This window comes from Micrasema longulum, unplaced genomic scaffold (genome assembly GCF_059751315.1).
Source record: "Micrasema longulum isolate JH-2025_06_02 unplaced genomic scaffold, ASM5975131v1 h1tg000469l, whole genome shotgun sequence".
In the NCBI taxonomy this organism is placed as follows: domain Eukaryota; kingdom Metazoa; phylum Arthropoda; class Insecta; order Trichoptera; family Brachycentridae; genus Micrasema; species Micrasema longulum.
Window position 1 is genome coordinate 1,339,972 of NW_028277667.1, and position 22,849 is coordinate 1,362,820.

At 33.3% G+C, this 22,849-nt stretch overlaps 3 protein-coding genes across 6 annotated transcripts in view; 1 reads left to right on the plus strand and 2 right to left on the minus strand.

The window, feature by feature from the left end:
• Positions 1-6,044: 6,044 nt before the first annotated feature.
• On the minus strand, positions 6,045-20,358 carry LOC148281376 (uncharacterized). Of its 2 annotated transcripts, none has more exons than XM_088226873.1 (6): positions 20,240-20,358; positions 14,879-16,539; positions 12,079-12,370; positions 10,082-10,231; positions 8,295-8,370; positions 6,045-7,250 (listed from the first exon to the last, which is right to left on the minus strand). In XM_088226873.1, the coding sequence occupies exons 2-6, from the start codon at positions 16,530-16,532 to the stop codon at positions 7,095-7,097; spliced, it is 2,328 nt and encodes a 775-aa protein (XP_088082999.1). In that variant the 5' UTR covers positions 16,533-16,539; positions 20,240-20,358; the 3' UTR covers positions 6,045-7,094. The 2 variants fall into 2 exon arrangements, with proteins under 2 accessions (XP_088082999.1, XP_088082998.1); XM_088226872.1 differs by lacking the exon at positions 20,240-20,358 and adding an exon at positions 18,742-18,946.
• On the minus strand, positions 17,330-18,946 carry LOC148281377 (phosphatidate cytidylyltransferase, mitochondrial). Its single transcript, XM_088226874.1, has one exon. It carries the CDS (start codon positions 18,692-18,694, stop codon positions 17,702-17,704), a length of 993 nt encoding a protein of 330 aa, XP_088083000.1. The 5' UTR covers positions 18,695-18,946; the 3' UTR covers positions 17,330-17,701.
• Positions 20,016-22,849, plus strand: part of LOC148281378 (FERM, ARHGEF and pleckstrin domain-containing protein 1-like) — a 91,928-nt gene continuing 89,094 nt past the window's right edge. The window contains exon 1 of one of the 3 annotated variants that reach the window (XM_088226870.1): positions 20,016-21,037. The gene's annotated coding sequence lies outside the window, so the exon portion shown is untranslated. The remainder of the gene's footprint in view (positions 21,038-22,849) is intronic. The other 2 variants (XM_088226869.1, XM_088226871.1) reach the window with 2 other exon arrangements.

The following is a 22,849-nucleotide window of genomic DNA, read 5'->3' on the forward strand; positions in this document are numbered from 1 at the left end:
TACAGGAAATTTAATACAATAAATGTTTTAACTACTTTGAAAGACGTCACCAGTTCATATGAATCAACCAATGATAAGAGATTTATGGTATGCTTACTGTCAACGGACCAATGGGCAGAACTGATCGAGAATAAGAGGAAGAGAACCTCTGACGTCACACGTGGAATTAATTTAGAAATACAAAACTTCGAAAAATCATAACGCTGATAATACGATATATAAAAATTTTAAAAAACCACTGAACTTCTTCATTGAACAGAAAGTTATCAAAGTAAAAACATTAATTTTCATTTAAAAAAATAATGCAACCATTTTAAATCCCACAAATTTTGCAATATTTTTCTTAAATTCTAGGTTAAACTTCACCTTCAATAATTGTTTTAAAAAAATTAAACAGCGAAAATAGTTAAGTTCCACACCCTTTCTAATGTAATTATTTTATTTGTCTTGTTTTTAGAAATAATATTTTGGTTTTTATTTTATGAATGGCGCGATTTTTAAAGAACGGGATTTTTAATATAAAATTTAATGATTTCCTTAATTTTTATCGTTCGACAGCATTAACCTCTTTAATATACCTAGTTTGTAGACTTGCAGGTTGGCCTACGTGCCGAGACATTTTTAAAATCAAAGAACTGCATGCAGAAAAAATAATATCACAGTTTTGAAAGTGTTTAATATAAAATATATTCAGGATAAATAGTTTTGGGTTTGTTTCACAAAATATAAAATAGTAATTTTATTCTCGAAAACACATGATTGCAATTCTATGAAATAAAACATATTAAATTGTTTTTCTTCACACGTAAGTTATTCACGGTCAACCATTTTCAAAAGATGTGCAGAAAGAGTAAGGGAGGGTTGTTTAATCATTAGTATAATTAAAATTTTGAAAAATAATTCTATTTTCATTTTAAAAATATTATTTTTTAAAGTTACACCTTGATAAAGAGAAGCTAATGTAGCTTTGAAACCGGTCGGTGGAAAAAAAGTGTTTTTTTTTTTATATTTATTTTATTATTGATATTACTCCTGATTTTTAACTATTACCACAAACACTGAAGAAAACGGTGGCCCGATCAAAGCGTGGTTGTCATTTCAAATCAGAAATCTTAATTATCAATATTTTGAGTTTGTCCAAATTTTTTTAGACAAGGACTGGATTTATCCCCTGAGTAAGTATTAAGATTGGTGTTTGTTTTACAGCTAATTCCTGCCATCCTTTTAGAGTATATTTAAGGCAAGTTTGAAATATATTTCACTAAAGTTAAACTAATCTGATTGTATAAACATATTGTAACATGGGCCCATTTTACAATGGGAAGAATCTTAAATTAAAATTAAGTTTCCTGTATGAAAAATAGAATATGAATACATTTTTTTTTTCTGAACATGTTCAATTACAGATAACTGATGAAGATACTTGAATTTTCATACAAATATACACATTTTCCTACATAAATATTGATTTTACGATGAAGATAGTGTTTGAAATCGCGGGCCAGATGTTAACTTTGTTGATTTATCATCAAACATAAAAGATTATTTTTTTAAGAACAAAAACTTTCAAATAGTTCCTTTAACACAATACAAAATATTTTTCATATCCACATATCGATGGTCCCTATCGAATCTGTATTGTACGGGGTTTACGGGAGAGCAAGAACAAAGCTGATTACTTTTTTAAGAAGCTATCAGATACTGTAGAATTGTATTTCAGTAGACACGTGTTTGCCGATTCAACAGTATCTGATAGCTTCTTAAAAAATATCAAGCCTTGTTTTTGCTCTCCTGTGAACCTCGCAAAATGCAAATTCGATAGAATACATAGGGACAGTCGATATAATACAGATCTGAAGGGGTTCAATTTAGATTCTTGAAATCCTAATTTTTACCTCTGATGTCTGATTGGATTTTTATCAAGTCTAATAAAAACTGATTTATTATTATATTAGTTTTCTTGTACTGCCAACATGAGTTATTATTAATTTTGTTTTTTTTTGTGTTGGTAGCTTCGAATACGCCCATGTTCAGGAGCATATTGAAAAGCAGTAGCCAACGCAGATGTCATTATAGAGCTCTCTTTCTCGACAATTTTATTCAGACTAAATTTACTAGATTAAATATTGGCTCCGGCAAAGTTAGCCGCCATTTTATTATATTTTTATACCAAGCAATAATTTATCAAAGTTGCAAAGTTACAAAGTCATACAATAAAAACATTGAGATTTCCAAACGGAAAACAGCATTTTATTGTAGAAAATCAACATACAGTCTACATCTCACCAATGTCACTGCAAAATCTGTGGAATTTTGTCAATCCTTTGTTGAGGAGTTTTTAATTATCGGCAAACTAATTTCTGAATATTTATTACATTTGACTATCGGTCGATTTTAAACTACATATTTTATGACTTTTTTTAATGTTTCAATTTCAATAAATTTAGCAATATCACTTCTAACCATAAGTCTATAATAGCGAAATGGTTCAAAAATATCACTTCACATCATTCCAACAGAAGCAATATTACTCATGGTCGAACAAGTTATACGGATAGTTAGCTAAATATCTCAAATTGAAATTTTAAAAATCCCATGGGATGAGATCATGAGAAATAAATGCAATAACTTTCTTGTCATGCTCCTTGCGCCTGTTACAGACCTTTTTTTTAAAACCCAAGATATAATAAGGTAAAAAATACTCTAAATGCATTAAAACCACTTCAAAGTAATGCAATCAAACTTCGGAAATATTTCAAAACGCTGGAGCCGCCTGTCTCCAAACAAATTTATATCACAAGCTTTGACTCATTACACACTGCGGCATTTGAAATAATTCTAATACATAAATTTATTTGTTTTCAAATTCAGAGATGAACTTTGAGAAGTACAAGGATGTGGGACCGTATAAGTATACCTAGTGCACTGACCGCTGGGCCGACTAGTCTATCTTGTGAATTAATGGTACGGTTTATTCAGACATTGACAATCTTTTTCACAAGTCAAGTTTTTCAACAAGTCAAATCTTTCAACATAAAAAGTCTTTCACAAGACAAGTCTTTCAACACCTCTTTTTACGATAGTCAACCTGTAATTGCATAAATAATTTTGTCGCGCTGGGTATGGTTTCGAATCAACGTGCACAGAGCACTAATATAATTTTCCATAAATTTCAAGATCTTTTCGAAAACCATATTGCCATAAACCAAGAAATTTATATGCGTTTATAAAATAATAGTAAAACTAGTATTTTTGTGTGAAAATTAAAATATCGGTAACTTGCAACTTGCAATTTTAGCTAAAAATTTTTAGGAAACTTTCTGCACACCTCCCCTCGAATTATAGAATAATGAGAGAAGTAAGTATTGATATACAGAGAATTCTTTCTTCGATAAAACTGCAACATTTTTACTAAAAATGTAAGAAAATATACATATATATCGACAAGGTAGTGTGATTAATATTTGAGCCCATTGCATCTGAAGTAAACCAACTGACAAACCGGTTGAACTTTTGTATTCAAAGTTTTAACTCTGGGGTTCTTGCCTTATTTTTTCAAAATAAACTGTCTCAATATTTTTCATTAACCTAGCCGGACCAAAGAGGGGGATTCGAATCCCCCATAAACCGATTTAAATTCGATAACTCGAGTATTATTAAATCATTTGCACTATATTTTTTGTAATCGTGAAAATAACAAAAACAAGCATTTTTAAATCGTTAAGTATTGAAACAAAAAAAATACGTAAATAAAACATGAGTCAATTTTAATTTATGTACATTAGCATTTGGCAAACCAACAAAAATGAATAAAATACACGAATGAGTAAAATATGTGTACGTGAAAACATGAATAAATTATTGCACGATCATAAACACTTCTAATGTTTTATTCTGGTGACGCTATATTATACAAGTAGGTGCTGGGGTCGTTTAGTTCCCCCTCATTCGGATCATGTGCAATTTTTGTATGTTCAGTGAGGAAAAGGTTGACATGGATGTTTTACACAAAAAAAAACAGAAAAAAAAGGTTTTTAGATTATATTGATCACAGAAAAGTAATACCGTACTAGTCCGAATTTAACGCGACCTATATATTTGGATAAGAAATGAAAGGAAAGGAAATATAAAACAAAAATGAATAAGGAAAATTGCATTACAGAAACACAACCTTTTTATACACATCCTTCTGAGATGAGAAAGTTCAGCCCTATGGGATATTGGATATAAAAAATGTATTCTTACACGTGGTAAAAATTAGAGCATTAAATTGTACAGCGACGCTTCTTGAAAATGTATGAAAAAAATTATAAAAATGATTTGAATAAAAACTAACAAACTACTTTGCATGAAGCCAATAGTTCTTCCGAATCAACCGATGATAAGAGAGTTGCGATAGGTTTCCGGTAAGTCAAGTGACAAATTAGCAGAACTCATCGAGAAGAAGGGGAAGAGAACTTGAGACGTCACATGCGAAGTGATTTCAAAAATACAAAACTAAAAATCGTAGCACTGATAATACGATACATAAATTATTTTTCGAGTCGTTGAAAATGGTGAAGTGAGCTAATAAGTTGGGACGTATTCACGACGCCAACTCCTAACAAGCACATATTTTAAATTTATGAAAAATATTCTACACTTTGTTAAACGATCACGGAAATAGTGAAATCTCAGACGTAACGAGGAAACACTCATCAACATTTTGGTTTATGGTTTTCTCCATACATTTATTCACTTTTATAACGAGCTACTCAAAAATATTGTCAACAGTTAATCAAAAACTCTTTAATCATTTAAAAACATAATTTAAAAAATAAGAACCCGAGTAATAAAATCGAACGTTTATGACACTACCTAAGTGTCTTAGTACCTGATTGGTGTTTTCGCTGACAACATTAAAAAAAATCTCACACACATGGTTGATATTGTGTGTAAAAAATCCAAGATATTTTGAACCCAATAAGTAGTGGCTAGGGATTACATTACAATTTACAACTTCTTTTGTAATTTTATGAATGACATCCTTGGGTTTTTACAACGCTTTTCAGTTTTTTTTAATGTTTTATGGTCAGTGCATAGTAAAAAATACGAGTGGGTAATGTCAAATCAGTCAAAAATTAACCCTTGAATTATAAACAGGTCTACTAATAAGAGGAAGTGTCTCACGATTCGTGAAAAAGTGGCAATAATTTGTGAAATAGAATGTGCGCAATAAATCATAGTGTAAATATTGTGGAAAAATAAGAATGTTTATCTATCTGCATTTTAAATTTAGAAAGTAGTATGTTTGTTAACATTTATTATAATTTTTCTTAACACACTTCGGTCGGGAAAGGTCCCGCGCAAATTTCTTTAATTTGTTTGAACTTGCTATATATTCGAAAATAATAAAAATATTTCAATAAACATTTTTACATACTAACTCAGCATATCCAAGCTATAAAATTACAAACCAAAACCAATTTTTTTTTTGTAATTCAACATCATTATGGTTCAATTTTTTAAGTAAAACTCGATTTCTATTTTATAACATTACATATTTTGTATTTTATTTTATATTTTGTATAAAAAAAATTTGCATTGCTACAAATTGGTTACATACACATGTTCATATTGCATGTAAAAAATCCAAGCTTTGTAAACCCAGTAAGTACCATACTACAATTTACAACTTCTTTTGTAGATTATGAATGACATCCTTATTTTGAGGGCTTTTATAATGCTTTGCAGTTTTTAAAAATGTTTTATGGTCAATGCATAATAAACAATACGAGTGGGTGATGTCAGATCAGTTAAAAACTAACCCTTGATTTATAGATGTGTCTACGAACAAAAGGATTCTTGAAAAAGTGGCAATTATTTGTAAAATAGAATGTGGCGCAAAAAATCTTGAGGTGTGTGAAAAATGTTCTTATCCACAGTGTAAATATTGTGGAAAATGAGAATGTTTAATTATCTGCGTTTTAAATTTAGAAAGTAGTATGTTATTATAATTTTCTAGTTTTATTTTTTAAATTATCGGTACAAACTACATATATGTATTTTTATTTGTTTACTTAGTGACAATATGCAATGGCGATTGGATAAAAAACCTTTCTCTGGTATAACGAGTAATGCTTATAATGAGCAAATTCATATTCAATCAAAACCAAATTCTACTGTTTCCAGTGTTAATCTACTTCGAACATTTTAGTTGGTTCATTCACCTGCAATGGGCTCATTTCAAGCGCTAACTTTGTGATTTTCCATGTAAAACTATTTATATAATATACTACATAGTACCAAAAATATTGAGCACTGGAGAAAGTCCCGAAAATGTGTTACTAATCCTTGTTTTAACTTGCTGAAAATAATGCCCTATTAATGTATATTAAATGCACTGAAGAGAAGAGACTTGATACATACAAGATCTCTAGTGGTCACTGTGATTACCCCCCTGCAAAAGATGTATCAACTCAATCCAAACATCATTTGCGGGCTGTCATCACTGGAAGTTATAACTTGCCAAACATGGTTGTCCATTCCACTACAATTAACCAATTTAAAACCGCTGGATGATTTATTGAAGGAAGTAGACCAGCATTACTGCTTGCCTATAAATCAACAACTGAAGAGTTGAGACAAATACGTAATACTTTATGCAACTCCTTTAGGTTAGGTTTATCAGAGAGAAATGTATTCTTAAAATTTTTAATCTATGATAGGTAACATAATGTTGCCTCCCAAAAAAACGAAACATTGTTTTTTAAAATTAATTTATGGAAAGTGACAACTTTGTACATATACATAATTTCTTTACTTCTTTACTAATTAAAAATTCAAGTCAAGCGCAGCTTTCTTGAAATGATTTGGGACCTTATTGTAAAGATTATTGCTGATGCAATACAACATATTCATTAAAATAATGAATATTTAAACAGCTAAATTATAATTAAAACCAATAAACATGATTGTAGTCCGTAAAAAAAATTACATATTCAAACAACAAATTTTAAAATTATATTCTATTCGCACGTCTTAAAAATTATATTGTAATGATAATTCAGTTTATACTAGGCCTAATATTTACAGACAACAATAAAGATTGCAACTTATAAGAATTTATTTTCTCCAGTTGAGAATCTAGTATCCAGGAGCTGAGCTTTCTTCATGATGGACTTCTTCTGCGCCTCATCAAACCGATTTGCCTTCAGGTCAATGTCGCGGTCAAACGGTCTTCTTGTGGACTCTCCACTTTCCTTGTCTTTCTGTAAAAGTTCAATTTTACAATGCGCATTGAAATTTTTATATAGAAAATATCAAATACATATCACTGAAATACGCAGACACTTGAAGAACATAAACAGAAACAACAGGCTTAAATCAAACTCAACATGGTTCCCGGAAGTATATACGACACACAACAATATGCCACTGAAGGTATCGACTACGACACGGTACAAACTTCTATGTAGTACATAAACATATCTCTTTCTATACAGCTTGCCCACCGCACACCGCATCTAAGGACATAAGTCTCCTTGGCGGTGCCCACATACACGGAAAATTTGCTCATTGTCAAACGAGAAAAGCTGCCCGAAGGAGCTCTCTGAAATCTGGTAACCTTAGCATCTTTGTGCTGAAAGAAAGTAATCCAGAAGTACATAATATGTACGTCTTTGGATTGAGAAGAGAGGGAAGTGAATTCTTCACTAACTGGGATTAAATTGATTGGACATGATCAATTCGCCGAAATGATTACAAAACTTTTTAAAAGCCTTGAAATTCTTTTTAGAAGCCACCAGATCTGTATATCCGACAGGATCTATAACAGGGCCACGGATAGTAGCGAGAAGCTCCATTCGGTAATCATAGAGAAGGGGAAAGGGACAAGACCGCAGGATGTGTTCAGAAGATTGGTTAGGATATCCGCAACAGCACGAAGGAGTCAACAATATTAAAAACAAATATTTTTTTATTAAATTTACCATGACCTAATAAAAACTGCGTAGTCCAGTGATCAGAGATAACCCAAGGAGATTCTAAGCGCTGACGGATTGAAGAAAAAAAAAAAAAAATCTATACAGCGTATAGTTCACCCTGAAGATAGCTCCTGCAACGTTAGTTAAAACGTAGAAAATAATCAAATATGGGATCACCAAAAAAAACTACCAGTCTCGAAGATGTTGCGAAGGCGATGAAACCAGTCACCGGTCCAAACTGGAATTTAGTATCACTTTCTTCTATTTTTATAATGAACGATAGTTTTAAAATAGATATTTATTTATGAAGAATATTGTACAAGAACATACCTTTTTTTTCTTCTCTAATTTTTTTTCATGAAGCTCTAATAAACTTTTATCCCTTTTGTGTTTTTTCTTGTGTTTTCTGAAATTTCAATTATGTACAAATTAACTTCATCAGAAACATAAATATGTTCAAAACATAAAATTTATTTATTAACCCATTGCCCCACTAATAAAGATGACATAATTTGTTCATACAACACACTATTTAATTTTGACACATTTTTTTATTACAATAACATTAAGACCAAATAATAAATAATGTGAAATAAATTGTGGTTATAACATTTTATTGTGAAATCAGTAACCAAAATAAGCTTATTTATGTCATTTTTATGAATAAAGTTATTGTCATTTAGTTTTAATGTAAAAAAATCACTTCAAAGACAAACCGGCGAATCGCCGGCTTTGTGAGTCAGTGGCATTGACCTTGGCCGACGATTCGCCGGCTTTGTTTTGCAACGGGTTAAACACTCTTAATAATTCATTACGATTCAGTAAAATGATGTATTTTAATACACATTGTTAAATTAATATTCAAAATTATTTTTAAATTAATTTTTATAATTTTTTAGTTTATTATATAAATAAAACACGAGTGATACTTTAATCCACAAATTTGGAAAATCCAGTGACCGGTTTCATCGCTTTCGCGACATCTTCGAGACTGGTATCTTTATTAAAAAGTTAAATGTATTTATACAGAACAGAGGTAAGGATACATAATTCAAAGTTATATGTAAGTAAATTAAATAAAGTTATTTTTATCTTAAGGATCATTATCAACAAATTTTCTATGGGTTAACTAATGAATGGATATAATGCTATTTTAATGAGTTTAAGTATTTTATTTTATTTTTGGTGTCTCATCCTTTGAGTGTGGTTTTGTAAATAATGATTTCTGAAAAACAAAGGGTAAAAAGTCATTAGTAAAATTATATTATAATGGGTAAAGTAATGGAGAATGCACATGTGTTATCTGTTCATTAAGTAATTCTATGTCGGGTTTATTTTTTAATCTATTAATTTCGAGAATTTCTAATTTGTCAAGTTTATGGCCTTTGGGTGCAATATGAATTATTTTTACATTATTTTTTAATTTGAAGGAATGTTTGTTTTCTATTAAATGATTGGCAAAATTTGAATTATCTTTATTATTAGACCATGATTGTATGTGCTCTTTTATGCGTGTTTTAAAGGATGAACAGATAACACATGTGCATTCTCCATTACTTTACCCATTGTAATATAATTTTACTAATGACTTTTTACCCTTTGTTTTTCAGAAATCATTATTTACAAAACCACACTCACGAAGGATGAGACACCAAAAATAAAATAAAATACTTAAACTCATTAAAATAGCATTATATCCATTCATTAGTTAACCCATAGAAAATTTGTTGATAATGATCCTTACGATAAAAATAACTTTATTCAATTTACTTACATAATAACATTGAATTACGTATCCTTACCTCTGTTCTGTATAAATACATTTAACTTTTTAATAAAGATACCAGTCTCGAAGATGTCGCGAAAGCGATGAAACCGGTCACTGGATTTTCCAAATTTGTGGATTAAAGTATCACTCGTGTTTTATTTATATAATAAATTACAATGAACTTCCATCAAGAATTTTCACTTACAAACTTAAAAAAAATTTTAATTATTAAATTTTGAACCGTGTTATTTCGAAAGCATTTAAAACGAGGTTCCAGTGTATATTACTATTATGAATAACTGATATACACTAAACTTTTACTTTATTTGTATACGAAGATGTGACCTACCTGGCGGCCTCCTCCTGTTCCTTGTCTCTCTGAGCAATAAAGTGCAGCTCGGCCTCTCTCTGCAAGTCCTCCTTTACCTTATCCTCGTCAGGCACGTCCAGGCCGGCCGCCTTTTGCGCCTTCTCCTGCGGAGTGTCCGTCCACATCGATCTGTCAGCGGAGAAACAAAACCGAATAAGTTTCAATGAAGAACAAAGCTTTTTTTTTTTTAAGTTTGTCATAGTTTTCATAGAGAAGAACTGGATTTCACCCCCTGGAATGTTACAAAGTATGTAAAGTGGCCATTTAGACTGCATTAAGGGCAATTCTTAAAATAAACAATAAATAGGAGAAACTTTGAAATACATTATGTATTTTCATTTAATTATTTGTAAAGACGCTTCAAATATCTGTGGCATGGTTTTATAAGGGTTGTAACAGACGCGGCGGATCACCGGCTTCCGTAGCAATCGCGCCAGTCACAAGAACTGTTTACTGTAGGTGCTGATGTCAAATTATTATTGTACAAGATTATACTAAATATACTGCAGAAAAATTGTAAGAACTGTCGTGATTGGGGATTATTCATATTTACCAATGATTTAATAAAAAATATCTTGTATTTTTTCAAGCAATACTACAATATGTTATTTTATATTAAATTTTAAAAAAACATGTTTAAATAATTTTATCTCGGTTCTTAACCTTTAAAACGCGAAAATAAAAATTTGAATTTGCATAAAATGCAAATAACGATTTTTTCCCTAAATATTGGGAAAAAATATTTATATGGTATCACTTTTTTTAGTATGGCACCACAAAATTACAACCGTCATTTACATCGCGGCAATTTCACACTTTTATGATAACTGTTTAAACTATCTCCTTTTCACATTATGTATATAACATCAAATAATATTTCTATTGCCAATTTTTTTAACATTCTGCTTTGTAATTTATTGATGTAAAGACTAATCTTCCTAAACATGCGTCAACTGCATGTTACTATTTAGTAAAATGTCAAAATTAGACACTTAAACAAAATGGTCAATTACACTGCACCTACTTTGAATTTAGTTTAAGACAATAATTTACACATTTTTTTTATTTACCTCGATTTTATTTTCCATTCACGCGGCGGCGTGGGGCTCGTCTTTTGACGGATCGAATGAGTTATGGGAAAATTTTGACGTAAAACCAGGGTTATGAAAAACGTTAATTGGGGGGAATTTTTAATGAGAATGTATGGAAAAAATGGAACCTAAATATTTCGGTGTAAAAAGCGGGAAAATGAAAAATCGAGGAACGTAAAAACGAGGTTAAACAGTATATTTTACATGCACATACATACATTTATTAAAATCCGTTATCAAACACGTCAAACAGTTTATTAATACGCCAGAAAATGGCTGAAAAATTACTCTCCTGTGTAATTGTGATTTATATATGTATTTTTATTCTTATTTATTTTTTCAAATACAAAAAAATAACACAATAATAAGGTAGTTCACTGTTTTTTTTATTATTTGTTGGTAGACAACCAAATAAAGCCAAATGTTTTTAAAAGTATTTTTTATGTGTAATATTATCATCGCTATGATTTTTCTTAATTTTGAAATTACTCCGCTGGTGACATCACGAATTGTCGTCGGTGAGTTGTACTGACATTTAAAAGTAGAGCCCCGTAGCGTCAAAATACATTAAACGTTGAAAAAAATGGTTACCCGGAGACCGGAAATCTATCACAACACACAACGCTGTAATTGATTCAAAAAAACTTGTGGCATAGTTCATTTTTATAATTTTTTTCAAACATTTTTGAGAAACTTTGCTGTTACAGCTACAATCAAATGCTCTTATTTTTATTGTGCATAAGAAAACATTTTTTATATCCAATTTCCCGTAGCACTGAACTTTCTTATTGTCTGTTGGCTTTCCAATAAAATAAAAATATGTAAATGTCACTACACCATAAAAATAAAAAAAACTAAAATATATACTAAGAATAATCAAGTGACCTGTCGCTCATATCCGGGCCCTCCTTGGCCCTGAACTGGCGGGGGCCCAGCCCCAGGATCTTGGCCTTGGCGTCAGGCAGCTCCAGCATCCACTCCTCCCTGGCCTCCGCCTTGGAGGGCGCGGGCTCCAGCGCTCCCAGGCGCAGGGCCAGCGCCCTCTCCTCCAGCTGGACTCGGGCCTCGCTCGACAGACCGGAGCCCTCGGGGAGGGGGCCGACCACGTCTTCGTCGGACTCGGAATGGTCGGCTCGATGAGCTAGAGACTCGCGCATCTCGGCGGAGAGAGAAGGACCTGAAAAAAGAGCTTTTGTTTTATTTAATCCTGTGTGAAAAAGCATAAATGTATTCCATAACGTACATGTATTTGGAATACAGACCAAAAAAAGACAATGGGGAAGTTTATTGTTATTTATTTTTTAAATATTAATACTATCCAGCTCTATTTTTTATTAAATAACCAACTACAGTCAAACTCGTTATAAAGATCACGGAAATAGCGAGAGCTCGGATGTAACGAAGAAACATTCATAGGCATTTTAGATTACGGTTTTCTCCATAGCGAGCTACTTCTCGGACATACCAAACAAAAATATTGTCAACAGTTGAGCGAAAAATCTTCAATCTATATAAACATTATTGTTAAAAGAAGAACCTGAGTAATAAAATCTAAATGGGTGGCTAACTTAGGAGATGCTGCTGGACATCGGGATCGGATGACCGTTTATGACACAACGTAAGTGTCTAAGTACGTAATTGGTGTTTACGCCGACAATGTTAAAAAAATATCACACACATGGTTTAAATTACATGTAAAAAATCCAAGCTTTATTAACCCAGTAAGTACCATACTACAATTTACAACTTCTTTTGTAGATTATGAATGACATCCTTATTTTGAGGGCTTTTATAATGCTTTGCAGTTTTTAAAAATGTTTTATGGTCAGTGCATAATCAACAATACGAGTGGGTGATGTCAGATCAGTTAAAAACTAACCCTTGATTTACAGACGTGTCTACGAACAAAAGGATTCTTGAAAGAGTGACAATTATTTGTAAAATAGAATGTGGCGCAAAAAATCTTGAGGTGTGTGAAAAATCTTCTTATCCACAGTGTAAATATTGTGGAAAATAAGAATGTTTAATAATCTGCATTTTAAATTTAGAAAGTAGTATGTTATTATAATTTTCTAGTTTTATTTTTTAAATTATCGGTACAAACTACATATATGTATTTTTATTAGTTTTCACAGTGACAATATGCAATGGCGATTGGATTAAAAAACAACCTTTCTCTGGAATAAGGGGTATTGCTCATAACGAGCAAATTCAGTCAATCCCATCTTCCTTGTAATAACCAAGTTTGACTGAGGTTCCGGCATAACACTATGCCTTCTTCAGAACTAATTACAAACTGACATAAATAAAATGTGCACAGTGATGTAATGTACACACTCTACACAGAGTGGGTGTGGCTAAGGGAGGAGAGGGGGGAGAACCTGTGAATTTATTTGAGGGTTTAGGGAGAAGGAACATATTCAAAATAGGACTATTGCTTAGAATTTTATTATTGACAATATTTCAATTGTTATTTACAGCCTTTCTAATTTCTAATATTTCTAAATTATCAAAAATAGGTACATATTTTTTGCACTTATATGTTTATAAATTTGTATAAACCACTTTCATTTAGAACTTATACGGGTGTAGAAATTTTGCATGTCAATAAAAATGGTTTTCGTTTAGACAATTTAGAACGATTAGAAATTAGTAAAACCATTAATCAAAAACTTCAAATAATCAATTCAATTTAACTTCAAGTCCTCTTTTAAAAATATTCCCTTTATGATTCATTTTATCTTTTTTATCTCTCTTTCTTTTATTTTTCTGTCTCTTTCATACAATATTTTATAATATAAATAGCAATGCGAGTGATTACAAGTTAGTTTAATTCCTGACCATGAGGTAGTAACCTCGAAACCGGTCGAAGTATAACTCTAAATTAAAGTGGTTTATACAAATTTATAAACATATAAGTGGAAAATGTCATACCACAAAGTGAAGAATGTTTTTGATAACAATAACATATTTTTTAGTTTATGCATAAAATATCAATACCATCTTCAAAATTAAATGAGTGATTATTTGTAAGGATATGATCCGCTAACTCTTAAAAATTATTGTTTCCAAGACATCTCATATGTTCTTTAACTCTAGTTTTAAATGTACGCAATGTTTTCCCTTCTCCTCCCTTAGGCACATCCCCTCTACCCTCACCGTGTACATTTTATTTATATTATGCGAGTTTGTAATTAACCCTGAAGAAGGGCATAGTGTTTTGCCGAAACCAGTTGGTAATTTAATTAAAAAATAATGCGCTACATAAAAAAACAAAGCAGTTTTATTTTAATATATTGAAATAATAATGTTCCACAAAGTTAGTGTTTTAAACATTAAAAATAGTAATGTGTTGACTATATTATAAATAAAACATTTTGCTTTTATACACCACACACAAGTTAGAACATAAACTCAGTTTATTTTTACACCTGATGATGGGTAATTCTGAATAACCAAAACTTGTGTTCAAACTTTTGTACATTGAACTCACGTGTGGTGTATAAATACAAAATGTTTTATTTATAATAGAATAAAAATGTTATGTCACAAACTAAATGCTGAAACAATAAATAATAGAAGCGTTTTGTTTTGTATAAGACTAACCAATATAAATAAAACCAAATAAACATTAGGCAAATATTGTTGCAAAATATTTCATTCAGTAGTAAGAAAGTGTTCTTACCGAGATGTTTAGTAGTTTTTTCCGTGTAACTCTTCTTCAAGTGTGGTGGCAGTGCCGGACCCTCTACCACCGGAGAATTACCATCATCAAACTCTTCCTTCTTCCTCACATGGGTAGGTAGGGCTGGACTCGGGGTGGATACTTCTCTGTCGTCCCTCAATGCGAGCCTCTCCCTAAGATCAGGTATTTTGGGTTTATTCTGCGCGATACTCGGAAGCATGGGGCCGATTTGTCTCCCTAACTTGTGTCGCAAGTCTGAAGAATCAATTGCGTTTTTTTGATCGTCGGAATCGCTCACAATCTCGCCTTCTTCGTTCGACTCTTCGCACTTTTTGGCCAGGGGCGGCGTTTTATTCACTCCTGTTTCTTTATTTGTCACGATTCTTCGATCAATTACGGTTTTTGCGGAAGTTATGGTGACTTTCATATTTCTAGTATCATCTAAAGACACTTCGGCCTGATCTGATTTTTCGCTATTACTCATCGGTTCACTGCTACTCTTGTTGGCTTTAGTTTTTTTACGGTGCTTTTTCGCCTTTTTCTCTTTATGTTTAGTCTTTTTCTTTGTTTTCTTCAGTTCATCTTCGAGTAAAAGTAATTTCTTACGTAATTCTACTTCGTCTTCCGAAGAATCGGAAACGGCGATGGTTTCTTCTATGACCGGCTTATCGCTCGAAGCTTCCGGTATGTGGGGGATATTGCTAGTCATATTATAATAAGAAACCGGTTTCGGTTCGGAGTCAGACAAATCGTGAGCAGGAAGTGGACTTTCGCTTAGCCTGACATTTTTATGGTTTTGGGGTCTCTTAGAAAGAACGGGGCTTCTGTCGGCTTTTCGTTTTTTATCTTTCTCTTTACTGGCTGGAGAAAGTTTGCGAGAGTCGGCTGGGCTCCTCCCAAACCTGATGGGACTGATGGCCCGTGCCCTATTAGCGCTAATAGAATCGCGATCTCTGGTTTGCGAATCATCTTTGATAATTTTTTGAATACTTTGTATAGCGTCGCGGGTTATTGTGCGATTATGCGGGGGTGATTTTCTGGATAGTCTTTCACTGGAGTATCCCTCCGGTTTAAGTCTCTCCTTAACATCTTTACTTTTGCTATCTCTGGATTCGTGCGTTTTTTTGCTTTCGTCTCTTTTGTGATCGGTATCTTTGGAAGTGTGCTTGTCTGAGAACGATATTTTGTCTCGATGTTTATCACGTTTTATCGTTTCTTCGCTATTTTCCCTCGAATGGGGACGTCTCTGATCTTCCTTTCTTCGCTCGCCTTCTTTCCTGCCCTGAGATTCCTTTTTAGCGCCGTTTCTCTCGTGTCTCTCATCTCTAGAATGGTTTTCTCTAGATCTGTCTCTCTGCCGAGACTGGTCTCCGCGGGGGCGCTCACTCCTCTCGAAGCGGTCGGTGTCGATGCGTCCCCTACTCCGCTGGGGAGACCTCGCCCTGGCTCGGGGGGGGGACCTTCTGCCCTGCCTGTCACGGTCCCTGTTGCCGGAGAAGCCCCCTCGGGACCTCCAGTTGTCTTTTCCCCTGCCTTTGCCCCTTTCGCTGGCTAATAAGGCCAAGTCGGCATTTTTCTCTTTTTCCCGCCGAGTAGAATCAGTTTTAAACCTGATACCCGAATCCGAGTCTGATGTGGAATCATCAGATAGCATATTAAAGCTGTAACAAAAAAAAACTTAAAATAAAGGATATAATAAAAATTATCATTACAATAACAGTGGCTAAAATGTGTTATTAATAGTAAAAAAAAAACTGTTACGTGAGAACTCAAAATAAAAAGTTATTTTATGTACTTCTTCTTCAAATTAAATTTAAACCCTTCTTTTTATTTTCTGTGTAACCTTTTCTTCACACAAATATGTCACTTATAAAGTTTTGTTGGTTGGTAGAAGTTGATGTATAGACTCACTAAGTGCCAAAAAATATAATAAAAATAAATGTCATGCCCTATGAAATATTAATAACATTAAAATATGAATATTTAGCTTCTTACCTAAATTAATTATATTTAAAAAAAAAACAGAAAAAAAACCTAAGCTGGGCCCATATTACAACAGGTTGTTTAACAAGTTCATTTGAATCTCGAATATTATATCTATCTCACTCTGACGTAATCAAAATCCTATTTTGCTCTCGTTCCTGCAACATACGATACGAACTATCAAACGAAACAGAACCGTGACTTAATAAGGGCTCTTTTTACTTTGTTTTGATATGCAGTTGCTAATACTGACATTGTACAAGTTAATTCTTGTAACAATAACAACAGTTCATTGGACGGCACGCATCACTCCAGTTCTGGAACTTTAAGGAGAAGAAGTGACACTCGGAAACAACTAGTGCCAATGTGACTAGAATATGTACATTGAGTCGGAGCAGTTATTATTAAAGAATCGATTATTTTGAAGGAAAAATATTTCATTTATAAAGGGCATTAATAAAAGAACAATTAACTTTATATAAAATATATTTGATATTAAAATCATACAAAAATTAAATGGATCACAGCTTTGGATTATTTATTTACGCTTGTACCATGTAATACACCAATTTTAACCATCATGCTAAAATTTAGTTCTATCGTATAAAAACATGCGGCAGCAAAAAATTGCAGTAAAGAAAAACAAAAGAAAATCAATTCATAAATATCAACAAAATTATGTAAATAATAGATGTAAAAATAATGGCATAAAACATAGTATATCTGGCATGCACCCGAACTCAATTTAAAAAAAATATATATTGTATGTAACTTGAAACTAATGTATGGTGTATTTAAATATTAGACCTAAAAATAATTGTTAAATTTTTATTTTGCGCACTAAAACATTTTCCTAATTTTTCTAGCGCTGTACTTGACAGACTTGGCTATCCCGGCAGTGAGGATTCCCTTCAGCGACTGTCCGACACTCGACTGCCACACGATGGAGTCCAGAGCCTTCTTCACGACGCAGGAACAATCCGGATGGCGCGAGAGATGGCCGAGAACATCTCCCGCTTCCTTGGCTTCCCCCGACATGAACCTGTGATGGTGCAGCTCGATAAGCCTCAGGGGGTTGGAAGGAAGTTTGGAGAGGTGGTAGTGCTTGGAAGGCGGAGATACGTCCTGTTCGCACTCGCCATCATGCGTAAAGTGAACTAGATTTTTCATATCCTTTAGGGTTTTCTCGTACAAGCGCCGGAAGTTGAGTATCTGCGGTCGCACTATGTTGTCAACCTTGTTTTTGTTCTCGCCGAATATCATGCGGAAATCTCCCGAGTAGCTCAGGCTGCTGACGGCGTGGTAGAAGCGGTACTCCGTGAAGCGCTCGGGGAGCAGCAGCAGCGCGCAGTGCGCGGCCGCCGCCGTGTTCGCCCGCAGCGCGCTGCGCAGACGCCCATCCGTCCCATCCACCAGCACTTCTACGGGCTTGTGCAGCCTCCCCGCCAGATACAGGTACTCCCAGCCCAGCAGGTCTGCGATGAGGTCCCTCTTGCTGACGACGCCGTACTTGATGAGCGCGCCGTCCACGGGAACGAGAGTATTGAAGTACACTCGAGCGCCTAACGACTCTTGGTACGCGGAGATGGGCCCCTCACCTAAATACTTGAGAAAAGAGTAATGGTCGCCGTTCTTTTTCAGGTTCTCCGCGTGCCATTGGCGAGGCTCGTCCGCCGCGATGATGAGGTCGATCATCTGATCGCTCTTCTTCGACCCGATTTGCTGTTTCACCGCCGATCCGTACGCAAAAGAAAAACTACACGACTTCGGGAATTTCGATAATATCCCGCAGTACACCGACGGAATTAGTCGAGCGCCCGACGCCGCTGCCATGATTAAACTTAAATAATATTACAATAAGGAATAAGTTGATGGATGACCTGCTTGACGTAACCTTAGAGTTGTCAAATCTCGATTGAGCACGGAGGTTTCATCGTAAGTCGTTGGAGTTTCTGATGCTGATAATTTGTCTTCGTGTTTAGATCTCACTTGCGGAAAATAAATTATATACTTCAAATTCGATGATTGACTGATGGGCAAAGGCAAACATAACCTGTCGGCTAGTTTTAGCAGCTTTCAGCGTATAACCACAGATTAAAGGTACCGTACAACGTATAATCACAAACAAGAAACATCCGAAAATCACCTAGAAACCACAGATTAACTAAAAAGTTTATTAACTTTTTAGTTAATCTGTGGTTTCTATTGACTGGTGTCTATTGACAATAATTTAGTGAAAAACTTCGACGTTTTCGATTTCCCATTTTAGGCCTTCGTTTTCATTGTTTTTTCAAAATTGAAACATTCTAAAAATTGTATTTTAATATGCACGCTCTGGTGATTTATAGAAAAAAATGGCCAGCCAACATAATAGAAAAACCGCGTCTTTTCAAAATGAATCTGACAGTATTGACGCCTTTATTACAACCAATTATAATATTTCAAGTGAAATAAATGAAACTGTATAAATAGTAAACAAAACAATTTCTTGATGTCTTAATTTTCGCTTATAAAGGCCATGTTCCAGCAACGTTCAAAACCCTACCGTGCATTAGAGAGAGAAAAAATGCTCTCAGTATCAAATTTCTTAATTAAACTTATTTTTCATCAATGTTTCCGAAGACTGATCGCCGTATCTTTCTGTAACAGATGATCTAGAGTGTTGTATTTGCTATAGCAATGCAGTATGCAGTGTAAACCATCGCATGGAGGCCATGCGGGTAAAGGTTTAATGACAATGACGAAACCTTCTAAATAGGATCCTTCCGTTAACTTTCAAAAATGATGTAACTACCCTGATTACGCTTTTATTATATAAGGTTAGTAATACTTTATTATTACATCACTATCAATAAAACAGTAATGTGCAATTAATTCAACATTCCATATTTTATTATTTGCACAGAGCAAAATAATTTTATTGTTACTCAATTATAAATTACAACATCCATTCGAATTGTTCAAGTAACAATTTTTTTATACCTACATATGAAAAGATTTTAGTTTGTAAATGTGAAAAATAAAGGTGTTTTCATACTGGATATTTTTTGTTACTAGGCAGTTATTTAATAAAGTGGGTAAGCTAATTAAATAAGTACGTGGGTTGTTTATAAAATTCCATTTTTTGCGTGGGTGTAATTTAAGTAGGTTCCTAGTCCGTAAAGTAAAATTCGAAAGTGCAGTGTGGATTGCTTTTAATAAAATAATATTCTCACTAAATGAATGAGAATTCGACTTGTTCATGTCAATTCGCAGTACAGCCAATCAACTACAAGAATAATACATTTACAGTTTAGGATTGGCTAAATATTAAACATGGAGTCGACGCACAATATCGTTCTGATAAAATGAGTTGCGCGTGAAGTTCGCCATAATTACCTGGGTGTGTTGTCAACTAAGTTGAACGTCAGTGAAACACTTATTTTGCCGATTGTTTTTACGCGGAACTAGAAAGGATATAATTTTAATTTGCATCTGTGAGTGGTGATATGAAGTTAAATTTATAATTTTATAACACAGATTTTGCTTTTTGGGAATGTTTTATTTGAGATCAATGACTCCCCATTTGTGGGTGGGTTTGTATGTTACGACCCTTTAAAAGAGGAGCATGGGATTTACATCCATCCCGCTCGCACTTGCATATCTGCAACGAAAGGCGTGCATTGCCATCTCAATTCAATCTTCCGTGCAGCTCCGTGTGGATTTGCTTTGCATTGACATAATTTTCTCTTCCTACTACGGAATTTCCTACTTGGTATTATAATATTCGTCGTTGAAAGAAAATTCCGTAAGTTCATAGTGAAAATAGAGTCATTCCTTGTCGTTTTTCTGTCAACACGGAGTATAAATCTCTTCGTGAAATAGCTTCTACCTTCATTCTGCGTTTTAAGTACGCCCGCCCTTACTATTTGTGTATTTACGTTGCTTACTAAAAAAAAACTGTAATCTAAATAAAGTTAATTTGAGTGTGTACAGGAAGCTGTAAAGTAATTATATCGCGTTTCCCGACGCTGCAGTAAAATCTGAGCCCATTAATATTGTTTCTCTCGTGTCTGACATTTGGATCTTAGTGAGTGATATTTTGTGAAGTTCAAATAAATTGGATGCTGTGTAGAAAATTATTTATACTGTTTTTACAGTTATTTATCGTGAAATGGATATCGCGCAATTCTAAAGGTACGCATTTTTATTAATCCATTTTTATGTCCGATCATCTCGATCATAGCGGATGTCAGCTTGACGAAGAAGATTTAAACCATGTTTTTATGGATGCCCCATAAATGATTGTTATCCTGATTTCCTATCCGACCTCTCTGATATTAATATCCCATTCCCTATTCATATTCTAACTTTCCTGTCCCCACCCAATAAACGTGTATTTAAAATTCTATGTAAATAAGTATCTAGTTATAAATGGTGTTAAGCTGTAAATATGTTATATTATTATATGTATTTATTACATTAAATACTAACATACTAACTTGTATATATTATATAACTAACACATGTGTAAATATGTAAAAAAAACAAAAAAAAACTCAACACTGGCCAGAACACCTGAGTTGAAAGGTGAAAAGGCCATTAAAAATGAAGAAGATTCTCGATCATATTTTGTGAATGCCTAATATTTTATGCAAGTAAATATTCCCATAATTCATAATTATTTCGACATGAATTGAGAACTTTTTGAGATATAATATGAAAGTTCAGAGCAGGGGTGGGCATGCATCAGATTGACGAGAGATACATTTTGGATTTTCTTATGCATAAAAGAATGACACCGTGGTCACGCTCTCACATAGTATTGAATACACACATATTAGGCACGGGTAACTCAATTTTGAACCGGTTCAAAAAGACGGTTTGAACGCTTTGACCTGTTGAGCTGCAGCTCAAACTTCGAATAGGCAACTCACAGTTGTTCATTGTGAGTTTCGTTCTAATCGTAGGTAACGCCACGCTTCAGGCCAGCTGAGTCAGCGCGTTAGCGGTGGTTCGATGAACCATTGAGCTGATCTGCGAGCCGGTTCAAAGCTCCAGCTCAAGTATTTGAACTACGAGCTGACCCGCAGCTCAAAAAATAATCTTGAGTTACCCATGCCTTACTCATATATAAATCTTTATTGCTGTATAAAAAATACACATAAGAAAATATAAAAATTAGAAATAAATCACAAAATGTTATTTGGTATTTAATTTACTAAACAAAATCTGATAAAAAGTTTATTTATCACTTTTAGCCAAGTAAGTCTCCAAAATTTACTGCAAAGTTTGTTACAGCCGTTCGCAGAATTCAGTAAATCCTTATTTGTTAGCTGCGAACAATGTTTTGAAATTTACGAACTTTATAGAGGAGTGCAGTATAGTCTCTATAATTCCTGCAATTAAAAACTGAGCCTGTTCGGCTTAGTGAATTTTCGGATCACTGGAATCTTTAAAAAATAAATGTTTTGCATATTTGGCAATGTTTTGAGTATGTCCAAATGTTTTTAGGCTAAGTGTCCACTTGAGATAAAATCTTAAGAGTTGCGAGATCGGTCTCGGGGTGTTGTCCATTTGAGATCGCTTGCAGTCTCGAGATAGGTTAAACCAGCCAATGACAGGTCGAAGAACTAAAACTTGTAAAAAATTGTAGTCAACATGGACATAATACGAGAATATCAGACAAATACCATATACAACATTCTAAAACAAAACAAGGACAATCAAGACTAATGAACCAGGGACTGAAATTAAACAATAAACTACCAGACAAAACTAAACAAAAGACTCAGACAAACTTTTCAAAAGATGTAAAAAATATTATTTTGATCAACAGAGTATAAATGAAAAATGTATATATTATTTTATGTAAAATGAATGTAATAATCCGTAAGTACATTTATTTTCATAAATAAATTTTCAAATAAAAAATAAATAAAAAATAGAAAAAATTAAAATAAAATAAAATAAGCCCCATCACGCCGTTTCCCCATAGGGGTTTTTTTA